Raw genomic sequence first — 25566 nt, 5'->3', positions numbered from 1 at the left:
GTATAGGAATAAACGTGAAAAGTGGGGCGATTAAGTACCTACTTAAGTATTATTTTATGACCATTTTTTAATAATTGTTTTTCGAGTTAAATTACGTTTGCGTTACTATTAGCGGTAACGATCAAGTTCGTGAGAGGATTTATTTTTTATCAACTGTAAATGGTTTTGTAGTCACGCTAATATAGTTTTAATTTTGCATTCATAAGAATGCTTTTTATAGTGGAGTAAATCTTTTTCCACAGTTAGTTTTAGACTTGCCTTAACACAAGTTAAAAAAATATATTAAAAGTATGCTTCTAAAAAATTAAAAAGCATACAGACCTTATTAAAACCTACAATCTAAGCTTATGTAAATGATCAAAACCGTGGATTTGACTCGCTCCACCAACGCGCTGGACTACAATTTTACTAGGTACAATAATATTAGTTCAACGGTTGAACTAATCAGTTGAATTAATGGGAACGAGCGCATTGTAAATTGAAAATTTGAAAAGTGCAACCGCCAAGTTTCTTGCTGGTTGTTCCCGGTAGCTGAATGGCATTTCTAACCAGTGGTACCTACTACCTACCTAGATGCTTTTGATGATTCAAAAGCACTTATAGAGTTTATTTGAATAAAAAATCTGTCTATTTTGTTTAAAAAAATCTGTCGACTAAATTATACACACATACCTACATAATACTTATGTAGAACATTGTAGAACAATACTCCAACTTCCACGAATCGTTCAGGTGGGTATTTAATAATATACTAATTCTTAGAAATAGAAATAGAATAGTTTTACACATCTATTTGGTTACATACTGCAAAAAAAAATCAATTCTGGTCATCTGTCACTCACAGCTCAGAGCCCACATGTAACAGTCAGGCAACCGGCCAAAATGTTAGTCAGCTAAATTATCTGAAAAGGATTTTTATCTAGGTAATGTTTGCCTGCGAGAATTTAATAGCAATTCATGTAAATATTTTTATTAATGTAATTAATTGTACAGGAGTAGCTTTAGCGTCAGTACCAGCAATGACCTATAATAATTACGCTGGACTTGGGATTGCCGACCTGTGTTTCAAACAATTTAACTATCGCCATTTTGGTACTGATAGCAGTAGTGAGCACAGAATACAATTACTCCAAGTTGTGAGCATCATGTAATGGCCATGTTACGTAATGTGCTCGTAACTACATGATAGCGATGAGACATCAGTTAACAACGTGGCGCTCCAAAATCGACGGACAACATACTATCAACACGATGAAGACCATTTGACACTGTGTCAATTCCTGGTACGCTCGGTGGGTGCTTTGAATCGGCACATGAAAGAAATTTACGAAGTAGGTACCTTCCTAATTCCATGCGGTACATACTTAAATAACTGCCATTTTTATGCCACACCAGGGCACACCTGTTGAAAGAGAAACTGTTTGACTGACAATTTTATTGGCTTTTTTTTATTTAATCTAAGAACCCAGCAGATTCAGCTATCAATAGCTGAATCTGCTGGGTTCTTAGATTCAGGAACAGCTGGGTCCATAGAAATAGGAAGTACTTATCAATTATGTATTTAGCTGGGTCTAGAAATGTCAAGTCAAGTGAAACCATTGAGGTATTACTACTACGCTAGTAATATAGTTCAATGAGTGCAACATAGATTCCCACTAAGAAAGGATTTTCAGAAACTCTACCTAAGTGAAGCCAGTGTGAGTCGGCATCAGCTTGCCTAGTATTCATAAGTGACTATAGTACAGCCGAAAGTCACACGCGCTATCCCACACCGGGTCAGCGCGGTGCTGTGCGGCTGTGCGGGGCGTCACGACCCCGATTGCAATCTCGACCTGTCGTATACTATACCTAGTTAGGAATATAGACTAAAACCTTGTTTGACATTTTGTTAAACCTTAAAAAATACATTTTTAATCATAATCTTGTCATGACTAGTCATTATTATAAATGTCACAACGGTTTACGACCCATCACCCAACCTCCAACAAAATGTACAAAATAATACTGATCGTAGTTTAAGGTTTAAGTAATACCTACTTAATTACATCAAAAATAAATAACAATAATGGCATCGTCAAGATTGATTCCAAAACGAAGGCAACTGCCGAAGCTTATGGCTTGCATGACTAAAAACAGCTTAGAGAATCTTAGAAATAAAGCTTTGTTTAGTCTCGATACATTAGACGCAAAAGGAATCAGAAGGTAAAAAAAATATCAGCATATTATTTTGACCAAAAATAAAAGGGTGTTTATCCTTCAATCATGCCGCACGGAGCAACGGATCAACGTGTTTTTATTCATGAATATGTTTAAAGATCCTGAGATCACATAGGCTACTTTATATCCTGATAAATCAAACGGATCCCACGGGATTTTCAAAAACCTATCCACGCGGCTGAAGTGGCAAGTATCGTCTAGTTTCCTACGTAGCTTTGCAATTTACTTCGTACATCGATGACTACGTAGCAATATTACGTAAGTAAATACTTAGTAAGTAAATTGATTACACGCTTGTTTTGCGATTTTTAATTTCTTGAAACATGTTAGAGCGGCCATACACGTGCCAAGTCAAGCAATTATGAGACATGAATTATTATGACTGAACTTTTCAAGTTACGATTGCTTATATCCTTCCTTTCAATGTCATACTACACGAGACACGGACACAAATGGCCGCGGACTACTTTGCGGAATTTCATGATACTAGGCTCTACAAGCTTAATTTGCTATAATCCGCCTTAACAGATAAATATGTATGGTACACCGTTGAATATTTGTGGGGTGTTGTGTGTTGGTGGTGTGTATTGCTTGATTTTTCTGTTTCTTTAGTAGTGGGAGGGCAGGCGGTACATATTGAATGCTGCACGTTGTCGTCAGGTCTGTTCAAATGTGTTTTGTCAGATTATAACAAATTAAGCTTGTAGTTGACTGTATGACTTAATGTAAGTTTTCGAGCTAATTAATAGAAAAGTTTTTCTACCATTTTTCGCCCAGACTAAATGATAGCTTTACGCACAGTAAATAAATTGAGGAGCTGGCGAACAAAACGGTGTAATTGCATTAAATAAAATTTTACAGCAGCAACAAAAAATTGAATCAAATCTTTTGAAACTTTACCGAAATTATACCGTTTTGATCGATATTATGAGCTTTGGACTTAATTTCAAGGCATTTTGCTTGAAAATGAGCTCAGGTTTGTATTCGTATCTAAGACGTTATTTTGATCTGAAGTTTACACCGTTTTGTTCGCTAACTTGAAAACTTATACTAGTGACTAGGTCTAGGTAGAGGTCCTAGTCTCTACTGCTCCGAGCAGTCGTATCGTGCCAAAGACATATTATTGTCGTGCAGTTGTCTGACAACCACTACTCAAGTGGTCCATCGATTAACTGCTCGAGTTCTCCGTGTATGGCCGCTTTAACCGGTAGTATGGAATATATTAATTGGCGAGGCCATTTGGTTTGTTTCCAGACGGAAACTTCCACTACACGAATGCCTTATATTGGAATTGACCGAATCCGGTTATTCTGAGTCTTCGGATTATCTGCAGGACCTTATCTATGACAATTTACAACTTTTGGCCCAAGATGATATAGGAATTGTTGTTGATTTGAGAAAAAAAGAAGATTATTTGGAAGATATTAGTGCAGGGTTAATTAGAGCTGAGAAACAACGTGATAAAGGCAAGCCTTGTTTTTACATTTGCAACATATTTTGACCCTGCTCTGGTATGGTGGGAGCTTTTTGACGTGGCTGTTACCACCCGGCCAACAAAACCATACCGCCAAATAGTTTGGCGTTCCAGTAAGGTACGATGAGGGGTATGGGTTTAATCAAACTGCCATGCAATTCAAATCAGCCTATTTCCATCTTAAACTGCGTCGTCACTTACCATCAGATGAGATCTTTACGGTCAACGGTGCGATATTTACGGATTTTAAACAAAAACGTTGAAAAGTCGGCCCTTATTACATTTTTAAACTAATCAATAATTACTATTTATTTGTTATTAATAATTATTTAATTATTTATCATAAAATGTGTTATTTCATTATTATCTTTCTAATAATTACCTATCTATTATTTCCCAAGCACATTCTTGAGACTAGACATAATGAGAAGTATGAGTTGGGTAGACATGTGCTTATCAGCCTAACAATTCGCTATTTTATTTACTGTAGAAATCAATGTCTTAAAAGAGCTTTAGATATAAAGTGGATCTCTAATACAGAGATATAAGATATGGAAATACCCAACTTCAAAATTTGATACGGTCAAAATTAGATTTATTTACTAAAACGGATGATAATATTATAGCCATAAACATAATATCTAATCAAGATTTTTTGTGTTTAGAACAAATTTTGCTACAGTTCGTTAATTCGTTAATCATTCTTTAGGTACACGAATAAGTAGATAAGTAGGTACTAGTTACGGATAAAATATACTTTATTTATAAAATTGATAAATGTGTATAATCGTAATAATTTTTATGTAAATCGAAAACTAACGATTGAAATGTTCACCTTACGTAAATACGTTACGTTCACCTCATTGAACTCAATACACAAATTTTCAATAAAAAACATATCTGTATAAGAACTTAATTATTTCGCACATCACGCAACTTCCTTATTGATAGGAAATTATTTTCGGCATAATTGAATTAATAAAATGATAATGTTTGTTCAAAACAATTTTATGTATCATTATTTAGGTGGATTTCTTATAACTTATAAGAAAACAACAAAAGAAATACAGTTTTTGGTCATATTCTTTGCTATCAAATGCTGGACCAACGTTCTAGGGTTCAAAATTGATAACGCGACTAAGACGAAAACACGTGTCGATTTAGTAGTAAAGATTCAATTATAAAAGTCATTCAATTATATTTCCAGGAAATACAAAAAAGGAGAGCTTAGAGCTATTAGCTTTGGCATTATCTTATGCTGATAAAGGAAAAGGCATTTTGTGGCTGGCCGAGAAATTCTTTCTGGCAGCGATAGCCGTATCGAGCCAATATTTGATTGATGGAGGGCGACAGAAAGGCTGCTGTAAATATCACTACGCTAAGTTTTTGCTCGATAAATGTAAGTTAATCTACTTCCAAAATTAATAATATAAGGACCGGTAACTATAAATTGAGGGCTAGATTGGCTGGATCTCTTTGAATATATTATCAGACACTTAGTTATATCTAATATCTATGTTAATGATTGAGTTATTTTATTCCTCCGTGGCAGATGAGACTGTAGGTATTTTTGGATATCCACCGATTTTATCGACTAATGATTTGGCATGATCAACTTCAACATTTAAAAACGCTTGGAAGGTGAACTTAAAAGATTGAGAAGAGAGCTCTTTAGTAGATTAGCTTCCAGAAAATTTAAAATTAATTTCTTAATCGTCATTTAGTATGTTATACATATTACCGTAGAACCCGCAGTGCGCAATGCAATGCGCAGTGTTATTAAAATATTTCATATAAAATCCAAAGCACAACCCCGGTACGGAATTGATGGGACTAGTTTTTCAAATACTGTGGTATAAATTTAGGAGCTCATGAAAAAAAACGGCGAAATTGCATGAAATAAAATTTTACAGGAGCACCAAATAACTAAAACTCAACCTCTTTTGATCAAGATCACGAATTTTGGACTCAATTTTAGTACCGCTTGGTTAGTTTTAGGACGTTTTGCTTTTAAATGAGTTCAGATTTGTATTGAGTGGGCCAAAACGTCCGGATAAACAAAGAGTATTTCGATTAGAAGTGTAATCACACTGTTTTGTTCACCAGCTTTTCAATTAGTTCCAGACGCAGATCCTGAAGAGCCATTTATTATTTTAACTGAGGTCAGGGACAGCGCTATTGGAAAGGTTTGAAACATTTTATCTAAATAGGTAGGTATACCTATCTAAATCTTAAACAGTGTGGGAGATTGGAGATGGTGCAATTTACTGACTATATAATAAAGTTATGGACTGTCAAATTCCATGATTCCAGGTCAACGGGAAGTACCCTATAAGTTTTCTTGACATATACGACAGACGGACAGACAGACAGACGGCCAGCCAGACAGACAACGATGTGATCCTATAAGGGTTCCTTTTTTTCTTCAGAAATACAGAATCCTAAAAACTATGTAATGCCCGGCATGCTTCCTGCAAACCCCAACAACAAGTTAAATAACAAATTAACTTAATCGTATGAATGACGCGCAAATGCAAATAGATAAAGAGAGAGAGAATTTTTATACATAAGATTAATGTCGGATTGGCTTTTTAAATTTTATTATTACAGAATTGGCCGCTCTATGAACCTGAAAACGTGGATCATGAGGTACCACCTGACACGTTGTTCTCCGCGACCGCTATACAGCTCCATCGGGTGCTACTCAGTAAGGCTCGAATAGCTAGGGACTTAGATCCTGCAAAATCAGAGAGGCTTTCTAGATTAGCTGAGCGGAGAGCTATAGACGGTAAGATCACATCCCTGACAAAAACGGCGTACTTGAAATTGTTCCTCTGCTCGCTGTATGAAGATAAGCGAACAGAGGGTCAGTTTCAACAACGCCGTTTTTCCTTGAATTTCTGTGGACTTTTTTATTATTAATTTTTTTCAAACTAATGTTTACTGTTCTTCTAGTTATGGTATAAGCTCTTACTTAATGCCATCCAAGTATGTCTCATTATCTCATGAGAATACGTGTTTAAAATTTTGATGCCACCGAGATGATAGAAACTATCCACTGAAATTATAATCTACTGCCACCACTACTATTACTATACTACTACTAGTCGATAAAATAAAAATAAAGTAAGCTTCCATTGCTTACACTAAGTTGCTGATCGTACATTTTCCTCATTTCTAAATCATTATTTTTATCTGAATTCTTTTTTTAACATCAACCTATATCTACCTACCTAGAAAAAATTCCAACAAGCGTATTTAATATACATACGTAACTTATTTAACGCATATATTTTGATATACTTGATTCTTTTTTGTAGGCCTAAAAATCTATTTCGGATGTTTGAAATTGGTTTGAAAAGTGCTTGACCTTTGAAATAGTTAGGCACCTGCTGTTAAGTCGATTAATAAATATTTTTTTTAGGTATATTAGCGAAGAGATATCTTATACAAAGCTGTATTAAAAAACTTCCACACTGTAATAGTATGTTTCCATTACCATTAATTATTATTAGGTAGTTATAAAGGTATCTATGCCTACATTGTATGTTTACCATTGACCTCTTCGTGATCATGAATCGCACGTCGCGGTCATTCAGTTTTCCTTTTTCCTAGAATGTGTTCTAGTAGGTTAATTGTTATAATTCCTACTAGTTGTTGGTATTGAAATGTCATTATTTACATGTACTTAAATACAATTATGCGTACTTACTTGGGTGTTAATTTGTTGATGAAGGTGGAAATTAATTGTTGTAACATTACTGGCGTCGTGTCGTCCAGCGCTTGCGGAGATTCATTACCGGCTCACTACTGAGCACGAGTCATCTCTCAGAACGAGACGCTACCATGCTGGTGAAGCGCGGATTGGCAGACTTCACACACTATTGAGAACATTTTGAGAACTCTCAGGCATGCTGGTTTCCTCTCAATATTTTCTTTCACTGTTTAAGCAAGGGATGTTTAATTGTTTGAAACACATATATAACTCCGAAAAAATACAAGTAAGTGTCTGGGATCCAAACCCCGGACTTCCGACTAAAAGGCCGACATCTTAACCACAAGGTTATCAAGGTATCAAGAAGTCATAAGGTTATTATTATTTTACAGCCAGTGATGTACCTAAAACGGCTGAAGCGATCCTAGAAATCGGTATAAGTCAATTGCTAATGAACAATTTGAATAACGCCCATAAAACGTTTCTTCGAGCGTTAAAAATTTACGAAGCGGACAATAACATAGTGGGCTTATGCGATTCAAAAATGCATCTAGCTGCGGTGATGCAGAGGTAAATGCTTCTATTGGAAATCGTAAAATAATACCTTAAAACCAGTAAAATGTACTAGATGATCCCCGCTACTTTTTGCGCGAGGATTTGGGCATTTTAAAAGTTGCATGGATTCTTCAATTCGCCGGGATAAAATTTATCTCTGGAATCTATCTCTGAACAAAATAGATGATACCCGTACTTAGTCCACGTGTATAGAGATTTTTCTGTAACAATCGTCAAAATTGGTTAATTTAATAGACCCTGAATATCTAGAAGACAAACAGACAGTCAGACACTTACACATTTATAATATCCCATTAATACCTAAGTGTGCATTTTCACTTTCACACAACATCATAATTCTATGGCACAGCGCTACAACCTTTATATTGTGTGGTATTTTTTATTCAAGTTTTTATTTTTTAATCGCAGCCTATCGACACTTTTTTGGCCATTTTTACCCACCCTCTTTGGGCCCACACATTATCACCACTGCACCAACCCATAACATAATAGGACGAATATACTTACAGAGTGTGTACAATCACTTAAGCTTAGGGTCATCTTTACATGGTTTTTAGATTGGGTGACCACGAAACTGCAGCAAAACTGCTTACTGAAATGGGTGCTTTGGCAGTGGAGCACGGGCTTCGACGACAACTCGGTCGAGCGCTACATCTCCTGGGCGAACTTCATTTGCGGAGAGAACGGCCGGAATTGGGCACACAACATCTGATCGAGGCGTTCCAGTGTTTTTTGGGTTTAAATTGGCAATATGTGCGTTGGCATCACACTAATATTATAAAGGCGAAAGATTGTGTGTATGTATGTATGTGTGTGTGTTTGTTACTCCTTCACGCTAAAACTTCTGGCCGGATTTAGCTGGGAATGGAGATACATAGTTTATACCCTGGATCAACACATTGGCTACTTTTTATCCCAGTAAATCAAAGAGTTCCCACACGAAGAAGTCGCGGGCATCAGCTAGTATTTTATAACTTAGAGATGGTTGAATTTGTATTGTACCTACCACACGCTGGCCCTGAGCATCAAAATGTTTGTGTCCATGGATACTCAAATCTACGCTCATCATTGCTAGCCGGAGCTTCTTTTTGGTTGCTGTACGTAAACTATAGCAACCGGTAGTGATTTTGAATGGTAGAAATCCATTTCTGTCCTGTAAGACTTACCATCTTAGACCAGTTTCTAGAAATCTATCTCCGATAACACTACCATGATGCACCTAGCATGGATTTTGGTTGGATATGGAGCTCATAATTTATTTATCTAACTCTAACCCTTAATATCTTTATCATCATAAATTCCCTTCCTGCATTTTATGGTGGGGTAAGATCATGTCAAACAATTTAAAGCAAGTAGTTACAGTTACCTACCCTATCTAACTCTACAGTACCTACTCCACTAAATATTTTAAATATGAATTAGTCTAAATTGCGGTTGATAATATTTTAAGCAGACCCACGACACTCTTATAAAAAAGGAGGAGAAGGACACGGCAAGTGGTTTGGATGTAATTTTCAAGACCGATAAGATAGAAGTTTATGAAGAAGAAGCGGAACAATCTAGATTGATGCATGCAATATCGGCTGGTACCTAAATCAATATAATATACCTAATAACATAGTCAGAATTAGTTTCTAGAAGGTAAGTAGTTGTCGGATCAACTATGAGTTCATGGCAAATAAAATTGAACCAGATATCACAGGACCGAGTTCTGTGGGAATCGTTCAAGAGAACCATGTCCATTGATTGAATGTCTATGAATGAATGGAATGTTTATCAGTTGAAATGACTATAGAACGACGGCAAATCACAAAAAGTGTTGAATTGTTTTCAAAGGTAGAGTGTTATAACTCATAGAAACTATAAATACAGATACGCATACATGCATAAGGAAGATATAAATTGGTCTTCACAAAATAATTTTTCACCTTCACCAAGATCACTTTATGCATACTAAATCAAATCCAGAAAGAAGATACCTACTAGTATGTATTTAGTAGTAAAGAGTAAGAAGTATTTTCCTGGTTCTCTGTGTCTTCTTTTAATATGCATGCTGGCTTTTAGAATGCGTTGAAAATCTGAGCAGCTATGTTGGTATTCTTTTTAGATTCAAGTTTTATTAAGCTCTACTTTAGTAGGTACCTATAGTATTTGTGTTTGTTTCATACCTCCTTTCAAATCATGTTACGTATACTTATTTGTTTGTAGGGCAAGAAATAATGCCATCATACTTCAATTTGTTAAGAGAGTCTGGTGCATGTTCCGTGGCAAAAGTTAAGACTATCGAATGGAAATTAACTCGGTGTAAATGGTGGTTGAAGAAAGCGCACCACGATTTGATACCCTGTCTTTGCCCACTACACAATCGTTCACCTTTGGATGTTTTAAGGTTTGACTCTAGTATAAGTCGTAGAAATAATTAGAATAGTTTTAAGTATTTAGTAGTTTAGACCTACTAGAGCCACATGGTCGCATTAGCGACCCAGCTCTCTAAATGAGATTTAAAAGAAACGGTTTGGCTTCAATATATTGATTACTTAGACTTATATTAAGAAGTAAGAACGTCTCAATATAAAGTTGGTAGGCATTTAAACTTTAATCCTGTATGGATTATTTCCTACCGTGATTAAGTATTGATACTGAAAATCAAACAGGTATTTATAATCTACACGTATAAAATAAGTAGAATATTGACTAAAGTAAACGATGTTTTAGGATGCAATTGGAGGCCGCCGCTACTGAAAATCTGCCAGAAGACGAAAATGCGTTGCTGGGTAGAACTGCTACAGTTGAAGATATAACAAAAATACGTAGTAGTCTTAACTAAGTACTAACGCTGAACTAGTCAGATCCCGTGGGAACTATTTGATTTTCCGGAGTTAAAAGTTGCCTATGTCAATTCCCTAGACGCAAGCTACCTCGGTACCTTTTATACAAATCGGTTAAGCGGATGGGTCTTTAGGAATCCCGTTGGAACTCTTTGATATCCCGGGATAGAAAGTAGCCTATGTCCGTCTCCGGGATATAAGCTAACTCTGTACCAAACGTCAAAATCGGTAAAACTGCTGGGCTGTGTAAAAGGTAGCTGACAGACAGACATTTATAAAATTATAAAGCCGACTCGCCAAGGCATCGCGCGAGTAGCTTATTAAAATTTTCATAGGGATCTCTAATTTAAAAATAAAATAAAAAAGCTAACATTACTGAGAAATAATGTGGCTTTCTACTGGTGAAAGAATTTCCAAAATCGGTTCAGTAGTTCCAGAGTGTTTTTCTTGTAATTATTTCGTCATCGAGTTTGCATTATTTATTTACGCTTGATTGTCATCTTAATTTTTTATTAATGTTTAAGTTAAAGACGTGCTAACTGCAGAAGTATCATACTTTTACTTAGGTACTTCTTACCTTTTCTTTCTCTTTCCTTCTTTGTTTTGCGCTTAAAAATGATGCTATTTTTTGAAGTAAAAAACTTAATAATTTTAAACGTTTATTAATTAATACCCTTCATATTTGCAATAACAAATGCAAGTAAGTTACTATTTACAGCGATTAATTAATTTACCTAATAATAACAAACAATATTAACCAAAGTTTTAATAACTTAAAACTTGATCGCTCCCATTAATTTTATCACCCTACATATAAAACTTCCTTAGAAATAAAACTATCAATAATTTAGTCAGTACTGGTATCACAATATGATATTAACACTAAAAACAGTTAATATTACAGTATGTGGTCTGTTAAGTAAGTAGGTACCTAAGTACATTGTTCTGAACTATCGCCACTTTCAAAAGATACTCGTAATTTGAATAGTGAAAATATTATATTCATACCTTATTCTTTTATTAAACTAGCGACCGCCCGCGGCTTGGCTCTCGTGGGAATTTTGAAAAATCCGGTCTTATTCCTTGTTTAAAATATAAAGGAAACCTCTGTGTCAAATTTCAACTTCTAGGTCCAAGGATTTGGGTTGGGCGTTTATGAGTCAGTCAGTGAGCGAGTCAGGACTTTTCTTTTTACATTATAATATTAAGATTTTAAGCCTGAACCTCTTTTTATTCATAATAATTTATCTTATTACTACAGGAAATCATAAACAGTTTGTTTATTTTAACGTTATAATAGTAAGTTTATGCCTGAAATCAAATTTCAAGTAACTTATTATCAAAATACTTTGGTGCTTTGATAAGCCTGTAGAATAAAGAGTACCCAATGCCCCGCGTTCGAGGTATGCTATTACACAAGCAGCTGCTTTTATAAAAGCAAAACAACGCCATTCACTCTTTTTTTACGAAAATAAAAATATATAAAAGTTTTATTACATTAATATTTCACATCATAATTTTATTATCTGTATCTATTAGTAGGACTTTGCAGTCCTTTTTCGTGGTTCTAGGCGTACTTTAAATCCTTCAGCTCGTTTTAGGATAATGTCAGCTTGAAGTTGGAAATCTGATTCCTTCAGGTCAGAATAAACACGGAAATTTCTCAGGATTGTAGATAGAAGAATCTTTAGTTTTAACATTGCGTATTTGCGACCTGTTGAAAACAAAATGACAATTTATATAACAATATTTGCAACATTGGCGAACAAGTACGAAAATCAACGCCGATTCTTTTTGGTGAAAAGTGAAAATTGCTGCCTTATTGAGCCTTAACATTCAGTTCTTCCAGTTTTGAATATTACCCCTTCTTTTATGTATAAAATATTTTGTTCGAATATTTAAAATAACTAAATTTACTTACCAACACAGGACCTAGGACCAGCTGAGAACGGTACGAAGGCATAGTAGTGACGGTTCGCAGAGCGCTCTGGTAAGAAATTATCAGGGTCAAACTTTTCAGGATTCGGATAGACATCTTTACTTCGATGCAATTTGAAGGTTCCAATTACGATGGTCGTACCAGCTGGCACTTTTAGGCCGTTGGAAGCTGTAGAAGATTATGACATGTTAGAATTTTGAATTTTAAACTAAGTATAAAGATAATTCTGAAATATTACTTACGCAGGGTGATTTCCTGCTTTAAGTGCCGGGCAATGATTGGTACTGGCGGGAACATTCGAAGAGTTTCCATGAGGCATCTTTCCAAGTACTTCATCTCTAAAGTATCTTGGAAAGTGGCAGGGCGATCGGAGTCACCGAATATGTGGTCCAATTCTTCAACAACTCTGTCTTGTATATCTTGATGGATTCCCATTAGAGACAAGAAGAAACTGCTACCAGCAGCCGTTGTGTCATGCCCCTACAAAATTATATTTTTTAAACTACATTCAAGCATTTTAGCGAGGTTGTTATTTAAGAACTACATATTTACGTACCTCAAACATAATGGTATCTACTTGTTCTTTAATTTCTTCATCGGAGATAACAACTCCACCCTGTGCACTTTCAAGGAGAAGTTCCAAGAAAGCAAGCCGTTTTTTCTGTCCAACGTCTTCATCCACATCTAGATCATCCTTAAGACCTGCTGACTGGCCAAACGACAGACCCTCGACGGATGTAACCTTTGTAGGCATAGCATCTTTATTCACACCATTCTCCTCTGTATCAGCAACGACCGACTTTTTGCCGTTCTTATACTCTTCCTTCTTCCTTTTAATGACCTTAAAAATAACATTAGAAGGTGACACAAACAATAAAACTTAACTTTATACTGATATTATAAAGAGGTAAAAGTTAATTTTGTGTTTGAGGTAATCTCCAGAACTAATGAATCAGTTCTGAAAAATTTTCATTGATAGATACATGATTCCCTAGGCTATAAATTACATAGCGCAGATGAAGTCACGGGCAAAAGCTAGTATGACTGTAAAGTTATTTAATTTTTTTTTTAATATTTATTTACTTAGTAACTGAAATAAAGTAATATTGTATACCTTTTTCGTTAATCCGTGAATCACACTGAGAAGATTATTTTGTATCTTAGCGTACTGAGTAAAGTTAAACAACAGATCAGGTCGGAGCCAGATCTTTGTGTGTCTCAAATGTAAAATATCGCACATTTTCATGACGGCCATTGCATATTCAAATCCACTTTGGTCTTGGGTGCTTTTGCTTACACCCATAGCAGTTTCTGTAAAAGAAGTCAAATGTGAGCAGGTAGTAGGTACTCCCTCATGTAGAGACTTAATTAAAAAAAAAATCTTGGTCAAACTTTTCATGATCTACCAAGTAGGTATCTAAAGAGCACGTTTTCCAGTAATTAACAAGATAAGGTAGTAAGTACACTTTGATCAAATCAATAAGATTTTCCGCTTCATATGTGAGTAGTATGGATTGGTACTTCAGTTTTCTCAACATTTGATTATCCTGCCTGCTAACAAACAATCGGCGCTTATTATGAACAATGTTTCCTATTCCTAAAGTAGCATGTTTAATCTATAGTACTCATCAATTGTTTTTCGGGTGAAAGATTCATACTAATAACCTCGGTTCAATTCAAGAACTTACGCAACAATTCTCGCAACGAATAATAGTACTCCACACCCGTTGATGGTGATTATTACCCATTAGTATTACGTGTGCTTATGGGGGGTCGCTAAACTTGACACTTAATGCGTACTATAACACTTTTCCTTATGTTATCGTGAATCATTTAAACGTGCTCTACTGGACGAAAATTTTATAGGACTGCCTATGTCGTAATTTGTTTGTTGAATAAACTAATTGCTTACTCTACTCGTACTTAAGGCTTAGTTAGCATATTTTGCCGCTTGGGGGAGTGCTACACTATCAATAGGTACCTTATGGCGATTCTGAGATCGCAGGATTTCAAGAGCATCCGGATACATTACGATACTGTTAATACTATCGCGTTACTGTTAATATTGTCGCGTATGTGATAACGTGTAAAATCGCGATGATCGTCTAAAATAATTTGGAATACGATCTTTCCTATTTATTTTCAAAATAATGGATCTAAAATATACTAACAGTAGGGTTTTAATAGCCGTGGGTAAACTCTTGTCGAGGTAGAGTAGGTACATTTTTTTGTGTATAAGTAAAGGTTGCTCAGTTGTTCATGAAAGTACCTAATAACAATATCAGAACAGTGTTCATAATAATTGTAATTTAAATACCTTACATTGATGCTAAGTTATGCCATAATTACAGGCTACTACAACATCACTTAGTAATATAAAACAATAACAACATTTTCCATAAGTCGTGGACGGCGGAAGGTGACTACGAAGAACCTCTAGAAGTTATAACTACAGCTGAGGACATTACAAGGTTTGTAAATAGCAAACTGTTCAGACTAGTAATTCTATCTTGTTTGCACAGCATATGCCCAAGTAGGTAAAGCTTCAAGATCACTGTTCCGGCGCGCGGCGGGGCAAGGCGGTCAGTGTTGTCCGTAACTCTTGTGCGTGACTCGACATATTAATTGTTTTTTATTTGTCAGCCCCATTTTCGTTGCTAATCCTTGAGATTAAGATCGATACACCGCGTAGCATGTGATTACTTATCTTTCTATTTCTTGGTCTAGATTTCGAATTGGAAAATTAATTGATTTTTATTAATAACCGACTCAATCTGTATCTAAAAGATTATTTTTAATGGTCTCTACAAGATGTCTTTGAATATCAATAATGTCTTGAATCTTAAAATATATCACAATTATTCTTCGACGTTTTATTTGCGACCACAAACTTCCTTGGTTGGTTTCCGCACTCGATAGATCAAGGCTATTCTTAGTGTTAGTGACTTAGAAATAAATCATACATAGCCATTTAAGTAGTATATACATATAAGGATATTTAGGTCAGCCAGTTTTTAATAATAATATCCTTGTTATAGACTAGCATGACTATATGACAAATAATAGCTTTTTAGAAGCACTTCAGTTTAAGCATTTTAAATGCTTGCAATTTAGCTTAGATATAACAAAAACAATTAAAATAAGTACATATATTTTCGTGTTGTTTTTGACCTCCCAGGCGCAGTATGAAGGCTGTGGGATAACAGAAGTCGCTTTTAAATGCGAGGTCCTGTGTTCGATTCTGGTAGAGGCAGTTTGGGAATTTTTAATTTGTCTTTGGTCTGGTGCGGTGGGAGGTATTGGCCATGCTTACCAGAAAAGATGCACTGTCAATTTTAAGGTAGGTAAACTGTCATACCTCTTCCAAATTAGCTTGGAAGTGTTTGGTTTTAGATTACTTTGGCTTTAAAGTAGAAAGCTTTTAGTATGATAGGTAAGAAAAACTCAATTTAACTTACCAAGCAGGATTTCAACGGTGCACTCGCTCATGTAGTCATGGCAATCAAAGGTGCCAGCTTCTTTCTTGAGTTTGTTAACCACGGTCCTGGAGTTGGCGTTGAAGAGCTCGATAAAACTCTTAAGCACATTCAAGTGGAAAGTAGGAGCAATAAGTTTTCTGTGGGAGCGCCACTTTTGACCTTAAATTAAAATAGTTTACGTGAAACATAGATAATGCTCGCGACTTAGTCCGCGTGGATTTAGATTTTTTTAAATGCTATAAGGACATTTTGATTTTCCGGGATAAACTAGCCTTCAACATCTCCGGGACGCGAGTTATCTCTGTCCCAAATTTCATCAAAATCAGTTAATCGAATAAGCCAGACATATTAAGTCCGAAGTAAACAACAAGGGCTAACTTGGCATCGAATAAAAAAATAAACCTTTCCTAGGTTTAACCTATAACTTTTCATTGCTATGTACATATAATATGTCTAGCTTATTAGTATTCAGTGGTCTTCACAATACTTTACGGTGCGCGTTATAGGCTATCTTTGCTAGATCTATTTATAGGCACATTTTGTTACGATAAGGATAACTCTGATTTTAGGTCGGTATCGATTTTCTTATTAAATAAAGTCTGCAACTTCTTTTGGACAATAAACAAGCCAAACCCACAAAGTAAAATTAAGCTAAAGTAGTAGAGTTAAGATCTATTAATTCGTTTAAACCAGGGCAATATAGTGCGACATTGTGGCATGCCACTAGGCTGCATGGTTGAGTGATATAATCAAAATGTAGCAAGTCCCGTCGGCAGACTATCTGCTTACCAGCGCCTGAGTCAGATTTTGTCTCGGCATGAAATAGGTAAATCGGTAAAAAATTTAATGTTTTTGTTTTTGTTGTAATAAATGCACGCCACATCGTCACATGTTATTGCTCAAATCTGCGACTGAAGTGAAGCTTTCGCAAAAGAAAAGGATAGAGTTAGACCTAATTATTGCTCTAAAGATCAATTCTTACATATCCGCGATACAGCTTGAAACTGGCTAATCAAAATGGCTGAACCAATTTCGCAGAGGTTTTCGTTAGTTGATGCAAGAAGATATTGGCTACTTTTTTCCAAAAAAACATACGGTTTTTACGGGATTAAAACCCCTAAATCGAAGCTAGTTTTTAATAAGAGATAACGACTTACCCGTACTGATAAGTAGGCCGTCTCCAAGCCAGGGTTTGAAGAACCTGTACTCGTCTGCCTTGTCAATGTGGACATTGCTGCTGAGGATAAGTTCGACATCTCGTGGGTCATATAAAAACACGAGGAGTCTGGGACCAATCCAAATTTTGACGGCACTCTCATGTTCGAACTGTTCGCTCCTCGCCATGATTCGCTTGAAAATATCTTAAATGAAAAACAAAGAAATCTGTTACAACAGAATCACTACTACTTTTTCTTATACATAATGTTGTAATGAATAAACTATACATTTTATTGTCTTTTCTAATGAGTACGACGTCTTGGTATTGATTAAAGAAGGTATAAAATAAAGTGGCAATCTGCATTTGTTCTTCTGGGTAGATTTCAGTACGATTATAACCATCATTTAGAATACTTCATGGAGGAGGTTTACAATTTACATGCATAACCTTCAATTCCATAGAATAGGAGAGAATGCCTGTGTGAAGTAATAATGCCTAAGTTTAATATTTCGCACGTTAATTTATTGCATAGGTTGCACACGAATCTAAATTTGATTTATAATTTATCCATTCATTATAATAATCATCAACGTAATTGTGTCCACTGCTGGATACCTAGTCCCCTCCGAGGGCATGTTCCTGTATTTCACAGCCAGCCACGTCCCACCCAGTTCGTCTTAGTCCATCCGGTAGTCCATCAAAAGGTCTACACTAATGCGCTTCCGATTTGTGTTGACGCCACAGAGATGGTCTGTGGTTTACGCATAACTACGCTACCTACTTACTACCTATTCATAGCGTGTCGTGCACGTGTCTGTGGTGCACGCAATAACGCACGCACTCTCTTGCATTCTCACCCTCGTTTGTGACGCACACGCAACACGCACTTTTTAATAACTATAAATTATTTCTATGCGTAGATGAAAATTTAAGGAAATAGGTATCCTTACCGTAGCCTCTCAATATATTTACAACAACATATTTTTTGTAAAATATTCTTAGTTATAAGAGAGTTGGCGATCTACACAACAGGCTGACTAGACACCGTAACAGGCTTGCGACTCCTACGCTCCGCCTCAGGAAGGTCCAAAAGTCATTTGTGGGAATGGGTATAATCTTTTATAACAAAATTCCTCAGCCAATTTTGGACTTGCCTTTACACAGGTTCAAAAAATCTATTAAAAATATGCTCCTGAGAAAAGCATATTATACTATCGAAGATTATGTAAATGATAAAAAAGCGTGGATTTGACCTGCAATTCGCTCCAGCAATGCGCAGGACTTCAATTGCTTTTATACATGGCATAATATTGTATATCAAATCTTTGAAAAGAGCAACCGCCGAGTTTCTTGCTGGTTCTTCTCGGTAGGAAAGGCATTCCGAACCAGTGGTAGATGCTTTTGACGATTCAAAAGAACTTGTAAAAGTCTAATTGAATAAAAATATTTTGAATTTGAATTTGAATTTGATGCATGAACTATTGCATGCATTGTTTCGGCAGTTTACATGACGCATACGATGGACGCATACCTCTAGTGTGCCTCTAGGCTCTACGCAAGTTGAAAGCGCACCAGTGCAGTAGTGTTAGACTAATAAATTCACGTAACTTAATAATTATGAGAGACTGTTCTTGGTATATTCAAAAATTTAAGCATTAAATGATGAAACTGGTAAATAATGAGAAAAATATGCATACATTTCAACCAACTCATTCAAGCCAATTTCCATTTTAAATTAGGTATTAGGTACTTACCTAATTTAAAATTAAAATTGGAATTTAACCTTTTTTTTTGAACTATATGCATATTTAAATTATGCAATTAATTGTAATTTCAATTGAACTTATTAATTATTTATTGATTATTTCCGAATAAAATTAACTTTTGCACTGTAGAAGCAATAACCTACTTATTATTTTTTGAGATAGGTACAACTGAGTGAAAATAATTTATATTATCAGGCTCAATGCAAGGCTTTTACCTGGCGATTTATTGTTGAACTGGTACGATGCGACGTCGCGAAACCACTTTTTCCAAGATTATGCCCTTCAATCCATATCTATATCGTCACTTAATGGTCACATAGCATCAGTCATAAGGTTGATAGGTTACTAAGTCCTGTAACTTACCAACTGAGCCTCCAGTAAATTCCAGAGCATTTCCAATTAGCGGATATCCAGAAGGTCCTGGAATCTTCTCCGCTAGCTCGTACAAGTGTCTTCTAGAAGCCCTCCAATAAGAGTACCATAGAAGAAGAGCAGGGACCAGCAGCAGATAGAACAGGTTGGTGGCTGCCCACGTACTGGACACCAGGACGCTCTCGGCAGCCGTGTAGCTCATTTTGAAGGTGTTTTACTGGTTAACACAAAAATGATAATGATTAATGGTTGATAAAAAAATTCATAATAAGTAATACCTATAGGTAAGTACATAATATTGATAATAATAGGGGTTCAATCGTAGTGCGCTCCAAACAAACGTAGTTTGGCTTGGCTCTCATTCGAATACCTACCTACCTACTAATCAGCTACTAACCAATCGAACTCAACCATTACTTTTGTTATTCCACTCACATATTATACTTGCACCGCCGCCATTGCAGTGCTTCAATACTTTCTTAGCCACAAGTAGTCCCCCTTTTTTATAAAAATCCATGGTTCGTGGTTTCCAGATTTCAGTTACACTCTAAATCTGTAAACCCGTATTACTTTTTAAGACTGGTTACTTTTAGGGAAATATTGCAAACCACCGACGTAGATATTAGTTTCTAGAACGCGTCTAAAAAAATCATATCGAGTTTGATTAGTTAATATTCAACTGCGATCCAAACTACGTTTGTATGGGATAAGTGACGGAGAGATGATTATGTGTGTCGTACTCCAGCTACGCTAATTGTAATTACTGAAGTATTACAGAAATATCCTTCAGACTATTACATTTAAAAAAATCCTATACCGAGTTTACTGATTAGTACGACTTATAGTCGTTGTTATTGGTGTCAACAGATAGACTTCATTGTTAAATCCATGTTTGTCCATAGTTTTAAGTAATGTAGGTAAGTAATGGCTAAGACCATTTTTATTAAAGTAATATTTCAGCAAACAACTCCTAAAAATCTTGGATGAATAATTAACCACTAAAAAGGCAGCAAATATTATTATTATAAGCGATCAGTTGACCGTCACATGCGCAAAATTTAATAATAGAGCTACATAATATAAAAACTGGATTTCTTCCGAATTGACCGTAATAAATTAACAATATTGCGTAATGTTTGTTTGATTCGCAGTTTTTATAAATAAAATCTCCATAATTATTTTGTTTTTTTTTTAAAGTCAAACACGTCATTCAAATTTTATAAATGAATCATGATTATTATTAATAAAACATATGTAGATTAAGAAGTTCTATCATTACTTTGTATATAATAATATAAAGAGAGAAATTGACTGAATGACATAATCGACGTAACATCTCAAACTACTGGGCCTTGAAACTTAGATTTTGTACGCTGGTTTTCCCTTTAGACCTCCACTAAGCCAGGATTTTCAGACATTTCAGTAAAACTCAGCTAGTCAGCTGGTTACCTTAAAACGAAAACTTCTTTATTTCTTTCGTAAGTTTGTAACTAAATAACATACCTAATACATTAACTATTTTTTTCATTTAGTTCGTAGTTTTTATAAATAATCTGCATAATTATTGTGTTTTTTTAAAAGAAAAACACGTCATTGAAATTTATTAGCGATTCATGAATATTATTAATAAAACATAAGTAAATTAAGAACTTCTATTATTATCTTGTATATAAAAGGAAAAACTAACTGACCGACATAATATCAGCTATCAGCGCAAACTGCTGGGTCTAGAAACTGAGATTATATATGTAGGTTTTCCCTACAGACCTCCACTAAGCCAGTATTTTCAGACATTTCAAATAACTCACCTAGCCAGCTTATATTATATTCTCAATTTTTTTTGAAAATAAAATGTGCCCTACGTCACTCAGGAATAGTTTAACTTTCTACTGGTGAGTTCCAGAGATTACTTCTTACACACAAACTTACAAACTTTACCTCTTTATAATATTAGTATAGATATGTAGTATGTACTGAATTTATTTTGCTATATTTTATTGAACTTCAAATAAAATAACACACTGTAGCACAGTCAAAGTAAAGGGACGCGTTTTTTTTTTTTTAGGAAATGAATACTATCGATAATTTTTCGTACCTACAGTTGAATATTTTTAAGTGATCGTTATAAATGATTAATTGGTGGATAAATATTATTAGCTGGTAGGTATTATTGATAAATTACATGGATTATATATTAAAAACCTGTTACCAATCTACATATTTATGCGTTTACTAGTCATGAATATCATGATCGTATTACTTTATTGGTTTTAAATCTCAACGTAAAAAGTTTAACCTAAGAAATGAGGAAATTATCTACTCGGACTTTTATGCCTACCGAAAATAGCAGACCCCTGGGGCTTGTGAGGATATTCCATTTTATGTTTGTTTGCCGTTTACTCAAAGACGCCTAGACCGATATGGATTTTTTTTTTGTTTGAAAGGGTATACATTGCAGGTGGTCCCATATAAATTTAGTGAAGATCTGATGAATATCTTCGGAGATGGAGAACAGAACTCCTCAATGGATAAGGGCAAATTGCTCGCGATCAGTGTAATAGCTTAGTGAACAGTAGCGTTTTAACTGGGCATAGCATATTATAGTACAGTGGGCCACTAAAAATTGTGAAATAATTTTTTTTAAAAGAAAAATAAACCCGATTTCAAAAACCACAAACACTAAAAAGTAAAAAGTAATTTTTGTTTCTACACGTGAAATGTACCTATGTATGAAGTCGGGCGAGCTTCACACTTTGATTTCTAGTTTCTTTTATTATGCTGGCTCGACTTCATACATACATTACATGTGTAGAAACAAATTTTATTTTTTTTACTTTTTAGTGTTTGTGGTTTTTGAAGTCGGTTTTATTTATTTTTTGAATTCTTTTTGTATTACGAACTACTTTTAATTCAAGGGGTCCCTTGAAAACGTTGGAAAACGCTGGCCTAGATCATAAAGATACGGTAGTAATATTAATACGTTTATGACCTAGACCGACTCCATTTATGCTTCGCAGCATCCTCGCGCTTAGTCAGGGATAAATTACACTGGGCGAATTGTAAGTTGTTGAGATTGATTTGAATATCTAGTATCTACCTAGTTCAAAAATCAGTTACCTACGTGATTTTTTAAAGGATAATACTGCCAATTGAATCTCCAAGAAAAGTAAATTATACGCTCAAAGTAATTTTGAGCAGCAAAAAGTACCTAATGTTTTCAAATATTGTGAGCTGGTGAACAGAACGGTATAATTGAATGAAATTTAATTTTACCGGAGGAGCAAAAGACTGAAAGAAAGCTGTTGAAATTTTACTATAGGTAATTATACCGTTTTCATCGAAATAACGAACTTTTGACTCTATTGTAGCACAGTTTTAGACTGTTTTATTTGGAATTGACTTCAGGGGTTGAACTGACGAACTTCGGGACAAGTTTAGCACAATTTTAGGCCGTTATACTTGAAAATAAGTTCAGTTTTGTATTCAGTAGGCCAAAAAGATCTCTGATGAAAAATGTGTTTTGATCAAAAATGTAATTACGCCGCTTTTTGTTCGCCAGCTCCTCAATAATAATTATCCTTGGTTAAGGATGGCAAGCCTGTGACTTACACAGGTCACGTAATTTCAATGTGTATTTTTGTAAATCTTATTCGAAAGATTCTAAAAGGATTTTCACTTGAGACATAATATTATATCACCAGAAAACTCAATATTGTGTAGGTACACAGAATAAGCACATTCACATTCAACGCAGATGAAGTCACGATTATTCACTAAGCATGTCTTAGTTTTTAACCCCCGACCCAAAAAGAGGGATGTTATAAGTTTCACGTGTGTATCTGTGTATCTGTCATGTGTCATCGTAGCTCCTAAACTAATGAACCGATTTTAATTTAGTTTTTTTTGTTTGAAAGGTGGCTTGATCGAGAGTGTTCTTAGCTATGCCTATAATCCAAGAAAATCGGTTCAGCCGTTTGAAAGTTATCAGCTCTTTTCTAGTTACTGTAACCTTCACTTGTCGGGGGTATTATAAATTATTATTTTACACTTGTAGCATATAATTTATTTACAAAAATATACTTATTTTTTTATATTATTATGGGTACCTAAGCAAAACTCTCTAACTGAAAAGTATCAATAAATTAATTTTCTTGTTACAAATTACACGCATAGTAACGTTGTAATATTATTTTATTTTTTGGCTATTTAATTAGTATCTAAACATGAAATAAATAAGGGAATATCCTTAAAAATAAACATACTTTAAGATTCCTATTCCAATACCGTGAAACGAAATCCATTTTGGTTGCGGTTAATTCAAATTTCAATTTTGCACATCACACTGTTAAATAATATTTCTGTACCCCTACCTTTTGTAAGGATCAGCTCTCTTGGGCAAACACTATATTATAATATATATTATATACTAAAATCTGGCTAAGGGATAACCACTAACCGCGTCTCAGTTGTGACTATCTATTAATTTCCTGCGCAAGCATCTATATACACGCCCTTGACGTCACGCGCATGACACCGGCGTATGAGTTTATACGATGGATATGGTTCCATACAAGTTAAAAGATTAGCTCATATTGGAGTGAAATTGATATTTTTTGTCGAAGGATTTGTTTTTAAGAGTGTGGATTGAATGGAGTTACAAAACGAATATTACCATACAAACTCTCTTCATTGAATGAAAGCCATTTGTATACTTTTAGCCATATCTTTTTACCCTGATGTGCGTTACATAAGAGTAATAATTAATAATATGTATCTATTATTATCAGAATTTATAGTTACATTTATTATGTTATGTAGGTATCTACGCTATAAAATGTCATCGGTAAGAAATAGTACTTCTATATTATGCAGTATACTATAACAGTACATACTACTAAATAATATATTATAATATAGAAATGGTACTATGTACCAGGTACCTACTCGTAGGTTATAATATGACATTAAATCTATATATCTATAATGATATTATACCTACTACGTACAGATATGAAAAGCAATTATTTGAGCCTAAAACCTAAGAAACAAAGTTAGTTTGTTAGTTATTACTATTTACTAACTAACCGTTTTATTACCGTTACTTTAGGCAATTCAAAATTTAAAAAAAAAACACGTCTGGTTTTCAGAGATTTAAAATTGGTAATGGTGTGCTTTGATCTTTATCCTGTTCTTGATAATGTTAGACTGGCTGATTATTATTATTGTTTAGACCCCTTTTTTGCACGGATGGATTTACCTGTTATAAAGACTAAACTAATTTTGACCTGTTTTACTAAACTTATCTAGGGTCAAATAATATCGTCAGTTAAATAGAAATAAAATATTAACTGTTGCTAATTTGTCAGTAAACCTTGAAGGCTTTGGCACAAATAAAGTAAGATCCCAGGACCGCCAGACTTACCTATACCTCGTCTAATTTAGGATGATAATTTTGTCAGGTCACGACCATGTAGTTTCATATTTTTTCCTGGTAAAATGTACTACAGATAGTGTCTAATGGGTGCTGCCCACTTCTTATCATATATTATTAATTTAATAGAAAAATTGTTTGTTTTGTTTTTTAATCTAACCTTAGACAGCGTAGCCATGCAACTATCCATTCCAATTCTATCAACAACGTACGCACATCTGCTAGCTTCTGCAGATAACCAATTTATAGGTATCAGCGGCTAAAGTTAGCTACGTCAAAACATTACTCACTTTTCTGCTGTGCAGATTTTTATGTATGTTTTACAGAATATTGTTAATAATGAATATTCAATACTGCCAGACACTACCCGTCACGCGGTAATTTCCGCCTGATGTTAGAAAATAACATAATTTTTAATATAATATTATGATATTAGGAAATATACCTACTTAAAAGTTAGCACTCAGACTTTAAGAAAAGTAAGTAATGTTTTTACGCACAATACCTTTAGTAGATGATGTTTTTATATTATTAGTCGTTGGCACAAGCTAGCAAATATGCATATGTCAATGATACTACTACTCTACCCCATAAATTTTGTTTCTCGGAA

At 34.8% G+C, this 25566-nt stretch overlaps 2 protein-coding genes across 2 annotated transcripts; one reads left to right on the top strand and one right to left on the bottom strand.

Annotated features, from left to right (window-relative positions):
* The first annotated feature begins 1959 nt into the window (after positions 1 to 1959).
* On the top strand, positions 1960 to 10892 carry LOC123866544. Its single transcript, XM_045908193.1, has 10 exons — positions 1960 to 2202; positions 3472 to 3683; positions 4899 to 5090; positions 5810 to 5877; positions 6302 to 6479; positions 7799 to 7976; positions 8540 to 8735; positions 9436 to 9568; positions 10191 to 10371; positions 10698 to 10892. Exons 1-10 carry the CDS (start codon positions 2066 to 2068, stop codon positions 10807 to 10809), a joined length of 1587 nt encoding a protein of 528 aa, XP_045764149.1. The 5' UTR covers positions 1960 to 2065; the 3' UTR covers positions 10810 to 10892.
* A 564-nt stretch (positions 10893 to 11456) lies between these two features.
* On the bottom strand, positions 11457 to 24017 carry LOC123866543 (cytochrome P450 4g15). The gene is made up of 9 exons (XM_045908192.1): positions 23896 to 24017; positions 19517 to 19742; positions 17386 to 17589; positions 16208 to 16387; positions 13864 to 14060; positions 13306 to 13590; positions 12992 to 13229; positions 12732 to 12917; positions 11457 to 12524 (listed from the first exon to the last, which is right to left on the bottom strand). Exons 2-9 carry the CDS (start codon positions 19725 to 19727, stop codon positions 12346 to 12348), a joined length of 1680 nt encoding a protein of 559 aa, XP_045764148.1. The 5' UTR covers positions 19728 to 19742; positions 23896 to 24017; the 3' UTR covers positions 11457 to 12345.
* Positions 24018 to 25566: the final 1549 nt, after the last annotated feature.

This window comes from Maniola jurtina, chromosome 6 (genome assembly GCF_905333055.1).
Source record: "Maniola jurtina chromosome 6, ilManJurt1.1, whole genome shotgun sequence".
Taxonomy (NCBI): domain Eukaryota; kingdom Metazoa; phylum Arthropoda; class Insecta; order Lepidoptera; family Nymphalidae; genus Maniola; species Maniola jurtina.
The sequence above is the reverse complement of the archived record's forward strand: the minus strand, read 5'-3'. Positions and strand labels throughout refer to the sequence as shown.

Coding starts and splice junctions, on each gene's coding strand:
- LOC123866543 (XM_045908192.1), bottom strand. CDS start 19,727: ATGAGCTACACGGCTGCCGAGAGCGTCCTGGTGTCCAGTACGTGGGCA. Junction 17,590..19,516: donor ATTTACTGGAGGCTCAGTTG/GTAAGTTACAGG, acceptor TTTTCATTTAAG/ATATTTTCAAGCGAATCATG. Junction 13,230..13,305: donor TAGATACCATTATGTTTGAG/GTACGTAAATAT, acceptor ATAATTTTGTAG/GGGCATGACACAACGGCTGC.
- LOC123866544 (XM_045908193.1), top strand. CDS start 2,066: ATGGCATCGTCAAGATTGATTCCAAAACGAAGGCAACTGCCGAAGCTT. Junction 2,203..3,471: donor GACGCAAAAGGAATCAGAAG/GTAAAAAAAATA, acceptor GTTTGTTTCCAG/ACGGAAACTTCCACTACACG. Junction 3,684..4,898: donor TGAGAAACAACGTGATAAAG/GCAAGCCTTGTT, acceptor TTATATTTCCAG/GAAATACAAAAAAGGAGAGC.